This window comes from Megalops cyprinoides, chromosome 6 (genome assembly GCF_013368585.1).
Source record: "Megalops cyprinoides isolate fMegCyp1 chromosome 6, fMegCyp1.pri, whole genome shotgun sequence".
NCBI lineage: Eukaryota > Metazoa > Chordata > Actinopteri > Elopiformes > Megalopidae > Megalops > Megalops cyprinoides.
In genome coordinates this window covers 24,729,776-24,739,776 of record NC_050588.1, presented here as the reverse complement: position 1 = coordinate 24,739,776, position 10,001 = coordinate 24,729,776, and the positions used below count along the sequence as shown (strand labels likewise).

General features: G+C 41.0%; 1 protein-coding gene across 1 annotated transcript; it reads left to right on the top strand.

Moving 5' to 3' along the window:
• Window positions 1-3,441: 3,441 nt before the first annotated feature.
• Window positions 3,442-8,278, top strand: eevs (2-epi-5-epi-valiolone synthase). Its single transcript, XM_036531760.1, has 5 exons — window positions 3,442-3,608; window positions 4,890-5,523; window positions 5,959-6,192; window positions 7,455-7,707; window positions 8,154-8,278. The coding sequence occupies exons 1-5, from the start codon at window positions 3,442-3,444 to the stop codon at window positions 8,276-8,278; spliced, it is 1,413 nt and encodes a 470-aa protein (XP_036387653.1).
• The last annotated feature ends 1,723 nt before the right edge of the window (window positions 8,279-10,001 follow it).

The following is a 10,001-nucleotide window of genomic DNA, read 5'->3' as shown; positions in this document are numbered from 1 at the left end:
GTGAGTCCAGACTGTGTTGATTAGTGTTGGTTTCTGCCTTTTCTAGCTCATTGTAGCTCCCTTAAAGTTTAATAAGTACCTCCTTGGACCCCCAGTGCCTTTTCCAAACAACAATCTCCATGAATCTCTCTCCTAGGTCGGATGCCGATGGCCCTCCTACATTGTGCTGTCCAATCACACTGTGAGAGCTCCGTGCTGTCAAAAATGATTTGTGTGCTGCCTGAAGTATGCCCATTATGAAAATTCCATCCACCCTATCAGCCTTCAATCACTCACCCCTCCCCTGCAAAAAATGTGGACATGTGTGTTCATATGAATGCGTTAATAGGATCCCTGTCATAATCACCAGTTCACAATTTGTTCAATGATCTGCAGTCCATCAGCATCGTTTTAATTGTTATTGTGTGCACGACCAACCAATGACTAACAAGCAGGCATGTACGGCTAGATCAAGCCTGGACTGAGCAGCTTGGAGTGGCGGTGTCATGACTCGTTTTGTTTGGCTTGTTTTGTTTTGTTTTTCTTGCAGATTTTACGTGTGGTGCATCAACCAGCACTGTCACACACCTCACCCCACCACTGTGAGGGAGAAATATCAGACATATATTCAAACATACATGAAAGGGTTTACATTTCATACTCTCTCCATCTATAAATCTCCTTTCAACAATATACTCTTCACACCTCTTAAAGGAAGGGCCAGGTGGCTAAACCATTATATGAAGCTGAGAGTGATACTTTGACCTTTCTCTCTGGCACCACATGCAGCCTGCTATGACGTTCCAGATCAGTTTATTTCTATCCTTAGCAAGGGAGCTAGTGCAAACAGATACAGTGAGCAAACATGAGACAGTGAGCAAACTGTCATGCATGTAATTTGTAACTATTGTGATTTCAGCTTAAGTGTTACAGTCTCACACAAGTCAAAACAGCTTATATGAACAGAAATGCAGAGTTCAATTCTTGGCAAGTCTTAGAATTAGAGGTAATTACATTTGTCTGCTATTTAACAACAAAAGGAAATAACCATGAATTTTTGAGATCAACCTCACTGTTCTGGAGTGTTAGGCATGTTTTTCTCCTGCAGACTCAGTGGGAGGACTTTTCAGGACTGTGTGGGGAGAGGTCAGGTGGCCATGTTAAATGATACTAAAATGCTTATTTCTTCTAATGAATTGATGAATCTTTAAGATCTCTGCAAGTGGGCCTGATGCAACAGACACACACATTTTTTGGAAAGACCCTGCCCCAACTGGAAACCACAGCCTCAACAGTAGTACTGAATCCTGCTGCTGAATCAGCAAGTGTATTACTCTGAATGTATCTGACTATTACCTCCACCTTTTGCACAACAAAAGTAATATAGCTCACCGTGTAGGCATACACTGGATATCGTAAGGCGGATCGAATGCCAAGAGCATAGAAATCATGACCTCTGTTTATACCCTATCAAAGAACCTTTGTGTGAAGGTGTGTATGTGAATTTTCATTCAAATGGGGTAATTTCCTGGAGTTGGGCTGGGCTTGAGATGGGACTGACAGGATGTCCTAGGTGTGGAAGCTGAAGGAAGCTGATCAGTTTCCCCTCCACATGCTCACTCAATTACTTCCGTCTCACCTTAGTAGTGCTGTCTTGAAGGCCCATTGTTGTTGCCCCCTTGTATGCATAATCCACTTACAGTGCCTGTGTGCCTGTGTTCAAATCATTATCCTAGAACATTGGGGCTCATCTAATACTTTTCCTTACACTTGCTTTGAGTGTGTTGCTGCTAGTTGTCTCCATACACATGCTGTATGTTAAAATTAACGGCATCAATTGATTCTGAAACACCTGTGTTGCTGAGTTCCTGGCCATTCTCATTCACTGAAGCTCCATATCAGTTGTTAAGCTTTCACACATGATCAATCATTTTCAGGATGTTCTACAAAATTTTGCCTTTACAAAGAATGGTGCTATTAGTCATAAGTAGTGATTTAAGTGTTTGACTAGAGGTCAGCCGAACAGTATTCTGAATAAATTGGGGTCTGTTTGCATGGACTGGAAAATCAGCCAACAGAGATTAGTCCAAGTGAAGTCATGCAGCTTGGGGATATATGCAGCTCCTGATGTCTGGCTTGTTCTTGGGTTCAGAAACAATTGATTTACGTTAGGTCTGGATGCCCAATGGTCAAATCTGTTCATGATTCTCTGTTTGTACTTATGGAGATATTAAGCCAGACAAGGCATCTCTCCATTGATTCCCCCAGTAATATGACCAAATATGGCCCCTTGTTATCTATCCAGGCTTGTTGGTTTGATAGCTGTAACTGTTCTCATATTCAACTAGATGCATTTAGTCATGAAGGAACTGTCTAAAATAGTGATCTTCTGATAGTTTGGATATCACAAACACAAAATGTAGTGTATCTGCAGACAATACAGTTTGTATGAAATACAACTAAATTGTTTTTCAAAACAGGACGGGCAATAACCTGGCCTATCACCATCACCCCACCTGTGGTCTCTTCGACTTCCAAACCTCATCCCAGTGCTTTTCTTTTGCCTCAATGTGAAGACTTACTGAATGACCATTATTTAAAAATGATAAAATCATCCCTTTCAGGACTTATTTTATTAGCATTTATTATGTGGAAGACATCCCCTGTGCTCAGCATGGCATTCTTGCACACACTGATATCATTGAATTGACTGATTGTCAGTTTGATAGCACAAGTAAGATGCAATACATGTACGGTCTGTATGAATGATTTACCAGCGCTTTTTGAAGACAGCAGGTGGCTCTTTCCCTTTTTGGAGTTATGGAATTTCCTATTTTCTTTTTATAGCTGCGCTTGGGGGGCACGCTTCACAGAACTCCTTCATAGAAGGTCAAACGTATAGCTTGTTCAATTCACAAAGGATCAAGGTTCCATACCCTGCTCGCTGCTATTTCTAAGCGGGGCTTTACGTGGCTACATTAAGTATTTTCTAGAAATGGGATGAATTATACCAATTTTAACCAAATCAGTGTACTGTCGCAGTGTACTATTGCTGGATGTTCCTTATAGTTGGTGAATCAGTTTTTACCTCACTTTTTACTTCATTTCAAGTTCCTTATTGTCCATGTTTTGACATGGAATCGCTGACTTTTGTAACATCTGTTTCTCTGTGCGAACGCGCAACAGTGTTTGTGCATGTATGCCCTGCACGTTACGCTTATATTCACCACTACCTTACATCACACTCCGAGCTTGTATAAGATGGCAAGTGCGGTAGCATTACGAGTGACACCCTTTTTTTCAATCTGACAGGCGTTTGCGTAACGAAGCACCTCCCTCATCCCAAAATGTAATCTACCTAGGGTACCTATAAAATGCGCTTAATATGGTCACCATGGTAAGTGTATTACTTGCTCTCCTGGCCGTTATATCATAGATATTCATAATACAAAAATCAGAGAAATGTCATTCACAACAAAGATTGAGGTAACTAAAGCAGATGATTCGCGTCACAGCAATAGGTTAAGGAAGACAGAGTTCAGCCTAGTTCAACTCAAGAATACGTGGAAGCGCAGAACTGAGAAGTGTTTGAGTCAGAATGACAAGGGTCGTGTATCAGCTGCCAAAATGTAAGTACTCTATATGAGAAAAGTTGTCAGTTTTACTTCTCACCTGGACATATGCCTATATTCTCTGAGCTGAAGTGCATAGACGTAATTTAAAAACCACATTGTGCTGTCGCCACTGATAAACGAAAGTATCAAAAACAAGATTCAGTTGGGTTTTGTAAAATATTCTTTCAGTGAGTCAGTTCAAGTAACCTCTGCAAAGGTTTCCCTCAGTGTATCCTTTCTAACAGCAATACGATAGTAAGAGGCGGAGCTGATTACCGTATAATTATGATTTATTTTTAAGGAACGGTCTGATATTTGCAGCGTTTCAGCGGATTGTAAAATAAATTGTAAATAGGTGCATTCTGAGATTTCAAAAGGTTGTACCTCACACCATCTTGTGGTACTACAATGGAAACATATCAGCATGAGACTCTTACCCATATCTTACATTGGCATGTTGCCCACTCTCAAGGAATATTCAGTGAAACAATTGTGTGGTAAATACTGTGATATTTGCATATGCATATTGCATGACATTTGCTTCACTTGCACTTTTTCTATTTATAATTAATTTAAAAATTACAAAATCTGTGAAGGATGTTGAAACAAGTGCTGGAAGCTACAATAGATTACAGTAGAAAGCTAAAGTGGATGCAATATGCTATTTCCAATACTTCCTGCTATACTCCGGTACTTACTGTATATGTTTCATCTCATCAGACCAATCATGCAGTAAACCATTAGCACATGCAGTCATAGATGCAGACCCTCTTAGCTTTGTTGGACACGCTAATAGCAGCTACCACTCTACACATGACCCAAGAAACAAGGGCAATCCTGGTTGGCCAGTTGCTGTGCCTTTGTCCACTTGTGGTTAAACCTTGCTTTTGTGCCCCTTTGATACATACATCCAGCTAGACATACAAATATTCACAAGCAATATTTCTGGAGTACAGGTAGTGAGCAACTTTTAAGCCCTTTCTTATCACAGCAGAACCATGTGAATGGCACAGCAAAATAAAGTAGTTTTCATTTCTCCCTGAGGTCATGTGCACTGCAATACAGGTTCTGACTTATACAATATAGTATATTGTATCAAGATTCATTTTCCTACATTTGCGTACCATTGATCAGCCTCTGCAAATGTACAATATAAAAGTAATTTCAAAATGAGGTAAAAACATGTCTGAAAGGGTAAACATTCTGTACAGGTGTCATTCTTATAGAGGCTATTATTGCTCTCAAACCACTGCCCCTTCTGGCATTCTTTAAATGCTCAGTTCTGGTTGTTTTTAGTTTTGAAAGTGTCACTGAACATGGACACTCCTGGACTGTGGTCAGCCCCATCATCTTCACTTACAAGGTCGTCCAGTCCCAGAACCTGCTGGACCCCAGCAACGACACCCTCTTCAGTGGTCACATCAGGGACCCGCATCAGCTGGAGGCCTTCAAAAGCAACACCAAGCCAGTCAAGCGCTTTGTGGTAATCGACGAGACCGTGAACAACATCTATGGCAGCCAGGTCATCAAATACTTTGAGGCCCGTAATGTCATATACAGGATCCTCCCACTGCCCACCACAGAGGAAAACAAGTCCATGGAGCTGGTGATGAAGATCCTGGAGGAGGTTCACAGGTTCGGCATAGACAGGCGTACAGAGCCCATCATTGCCATCGGTGGAGGAGTTTGCCTGGACATTGTGGGCCTGGCCGCTTCGCTGTACAGACGACGCACCCCTTACATTCGCGTCCCAACCACCCTGCTGTCCTACATTGATGCCAGTGTTGGGGCAAAGACGGGTGTCAACTTCGCCAACTGCAAGAACAAACTGGGCGGTTATATCCCACCTGCAGCTGCTTTCTTAGACAGGTCTTTCATACAAACGATCCCTCGGCGGCACATCTCAAATGGCCTAGCGGAAATGTTAAAGGTGTGTATCATATGACAGAAGTCAGCTGCTGAAGGCATTAAATCTATAAATAATGTGTCTCATAGTGTTCCCATAACATCCTCCATTCAAAATACTTGCATAGACATACCATTTCTGTGCATACATTAGACCAGGTGAACTCACTTTCAACAACTAACCCACAACTAGAGACAAGGTTTAATTAAAAGAGGAGGTCTGGGTGTGGGGCTGGAACAAAAGCCTGTGAACACGATGGCTGTCCAGTACTGGGGCTGAGTCGCCTAGCGTTAGAGAAATAAATTAGACAGACAGCATGTTGCCACAGGTTTGCTATAAGAATCATTCATTTTTAGAGGGGAGTAGGTGAGGGTTGTCTGCAAAGCCTTCATTCTCTTTCCACTCTTGTTGTATAGTGATGTATGAGAAATGTTTCTTTTCATGCATATATTTTTACAGATGGCTCTAATGAAACACAAAGGCCTGTTTGAGCTGCTGGAGACTCAGGGCAGGTTCTTACTGGACTCCAAATTCCAGTCCAGTAATGGGCTTGGGGACCACAAAGATGCTGCCTCAGTATCCACCAGGGTTGCAATAGAGACCATGCTGGAGGAATTGGCTCCAAACCTGTGGGAGGACGACCTGGACAGACTGGTGGACTTCGGTCATCTCATCAGTCCAGAGCTGGAAATGGTAAACCATTACATGGTACAACATATATATTATATGATACAACAAACCATATTACTGAAGATTTCATATGCAGTTCATGTCTTAGCTCGAACAGGAAATTTATTGATGGTCTGAGTGTTTTCTCTGTGCTAATCATGGGATGTTTTTGTCTGCAAGACTCAGGGTCAACTCATATTGGTTATCTTTTCCTGGAAGCTCCCGAGAAGTTCAGATTGTTCTGTTTTATTCCTTTACTGTTATCCACTTATATGGGAAAACAATATTAGAACACAATATGTCTGGGTAGGTTTGTGTCTCTGTCTAATCTCTATATAGATACTATCAGAAATTTAGGGTTAGAACTGTCACTTCTGTGTGTGCAGAATTGCTTATGTTTGATTACAGTGTTGGCCATGGCAATAGCCCACTTACATTGCATCTCAACACTTCAGCTGCACTGATTGCAATACATTTTTGTTATCAGTTGCAAATAGCACACAAGGGAAAGATAGAGCATGTATTTTAACCCCTGGGTTCAGAATGTAGAGAAAATGTATGCAGAAGAATATTTTCTGCTCTGATTACTGAGCTTCTTATATAATTTGATCATTCATGAAAGACTGATCATGTGATTTGGCAAAAACACCAACCTTAGACTAATGCCCCCCAGGGCTGATTTGCTAATGGAAAGTATAGCATGGCAATAAACCCAATATAAATCATCTTTTGAACAATGCTTAATTTATACTGATGTAGTGCTGTATTAATGTTGGTTCAATGTCCTTTTTAGCCTTTTTTGGGTTTGTTTGGGTAGATCTAGGGGTGAAATCTTGCACCTGTGCTGTGATGGCAGGGGCTGAATTACACCAGAAATTATTTAACATGCCAGCCCTGCAATGCTTTACTCCCTCTATGTAAATGTGCCTTATGAAGAGCAGATCTATGGGGTCATACAGAGCAATGGGTTCAAACAGTGAGAAGGTGTGAATGCTATCTCTATCTTATCCAGCTCACACTTTTGCAGACATACTGCATCTGGGTGTAGTGATTGCTTGGGGCCAAACTGTCTGCATAACTGGGAAAACCTGGCACGTCATGGAACATTCCTAGAACTTGCTACTGGGCATGTGGCTGATAGCCACCTGTCAGAGATCAGCTTCTTCTATCCTTTCAAATTAGCTTTAACCATTTATTAACTGCTTGGCAGCAGATACCTGCAGTTTTTTTGTTTGCTGGTTTGATTTGCTGTGTTTTTCTTTGTGCGTGCCTTTTTTTTTGTTTAGAAGGTGCTGCCAGCACTTCTCCATGGTGAGGCTGTGAACATTGACATGTCCTTCATGGTCTACGTGTCCCGTGAACGAGGTTTCCTGACGGAGGAGGAGACCGCCCGCATTATCCGCTGCATGCTGCAGCTAGAGCTTCCCGTGTGGCACGAGACCTGCACCCTAAGTCTGATTCGCAAGTCCTTGTGCGAGCGCCTGCAACATTCTGGCGGCCTTGTCCGGATGCCTCTGCCTACAGGGCTGGGCCATGCAGGTAACACACTCCACCCTGAAGGTCTCCCATTCAGATGTTACACTAAATCATGACTGCACAAATTCAAACTAAGTACAGAAGTTAAAATATGAAGGTGCTAGCCTTATGTTAAGTAATTTGTTGAAATGACTTATTGTTAGGATGCTGTATTATTTTGACCTTGTTCATAATGCTGGTTGGCCTTATCAAAGGGGGGTTTAGTGTCACTTTCATTGTTTTGGTTATGAGAAATGATGGAATTCTCAAAATTCTTCAGGAAAGCTGGGAGTGAAGTAAGAGCCTTTCATCATTTTTCATACTGCAAAACTCCTACCTCAAGACTTCAACTCCAACTGCTCTGTCACAAACCACAGTGCAGTATTTGGCTATTTAAATCGCCCTGGGTCAATTAAAAAATAAGTCATATATACATTTTAAAACCTGCCCTATCCTTCTTTTTTCTGCAGACATCTTCAATGATACCAGTGATGAAACCCTTACCAGAGCTTTCGAAAAGTGGTACAAGGAACTTAACTCAAGGGACCACGCCATACATGAGACCATGACACTGAACCTCTCTCAGCATGTGTAGGCGGTCCAGCAAATACATTATAAAGAGTATAATATTAATATTATAAAATAATATTAATATAATATTAATGGCACATTAATATTTGTAATGTATACATGGTACAAACATTTTTCTTTGTGTCTTCAAGACATGGTGCTAATTTTGTCCTGAACTGTTAATGGGGCAGTGCTCTAGAAATAATGTTTTTTTTATGACATTTGTATCAAATGTTTACACAATGTCTTTAACACTGTTAGTTCATTACAGACCCTTAAGTTTTACCCTGCACCTGCAAAGAATAGTCCATAATTAGTAAATTACTGCGCCTTATTATACTGTATTACCGTATATCTTGTCTCGCATGCAAGTAAAATTTATCGAAAGAAATACTTCTGGAGTATTTTCCTGAAGTATTATTTTCCAGCTGGAATTTCAAGGGCTGTCTGTATTATGCATGATGGAAAAGACATGGGCAAAAAATCTTAAATGTTTTTAAAGAAGTTTTTTTAATTCCTTTTTCTGTGCTTTGGGATATTTTGATTATGATGGGAAATTGTGTGGTATTGTGGCTGGGGAACTTGGAACAAGCCTCTGCTTTTGTACACCTCAGTAGAACACTTAACTTGAACTGCTTTTGTTAGTATCTAGCTGTATAAATGGATAAGGCTGAAAAAAGGTTCTTGTAGGTAAGCGGCCCTTGATGAAGGGATTTGCTATGCAAATAAAAAAAAATTCCCAAGTAATATCTTTTTTGTTTAAATTATGGAAAATAACCAGTCTGGTGTATTGCTGTTTCTTTGTGTGCTCAAATACGTTCAACTTGCTTTTGAAGAATAGCGGTGATTATTTAGTGATCATTATATCAATAGACTGATTAATTTAGTAGAATTAGTATACACTGGGACAATGATGATTGTATTCTGTGTAGTTTTTAGGTTGATCACAGAGTTACGACCTGTGGCCTACATCCCAACAGATGCTGCTATGTTGAACTAATCATGCAGCAGGTACGCTGAAAATGTGTACATGGCACAAGGCCGTCCCAACGGAGGGGTCTATGATCTCGAGCACTCATATAGCTGTAGTTCAGTATTAGGTCAGTCATTCCAGATTTAACCATTTGGCAATGCACATATCACAGCATATATCACAACCAAGATATCTTAGATCTTTGCTTCTTACATTAAAAGTTTTGTTCTTGGGTGATATAGGGATTCTCTACCTGGTTGGACTTTCTCCCACTCTGCCTCCCATGTCAGTGTTTGTGACAAAGAGGAGTCGGGTCAGTGTGTGCTCCCCTATCAATCAAAGATACCCTTGAAGCAATGTTTTTCCAATTAGGTGCCAGACTCTAGACGATGCAAGGTCAGTGATAATCAAATATCTGTACAGCTTAGGTCATCAGTTTCCCACTCTTTAGGATGCTATAAGATGTTCTTTGTGAAGCAGAGTTGCCAGTTCCAGCACCAGCAGCACCCGCACCAGCAGCAGAGACGGACTGGACCGTGAGAGATTGATGAGTGTGTAAGGCGTAAGACTCTAAGTGTGTGTAACATCTGAAAGCTGCAAAGCCTTACTGTACTGAAGATCATCAATAAACATCTTTTGCCTCTTCTGCAACAACGATCCAGACTGAAGTTCTTTGTGTAACAGTTTATTAGTTAGCTTGCAAGTGCATCAATTTCACCGAAATGCAACACTTTACAAACTCAACGAACCAAAACTCGAAACTAATGAAATCACT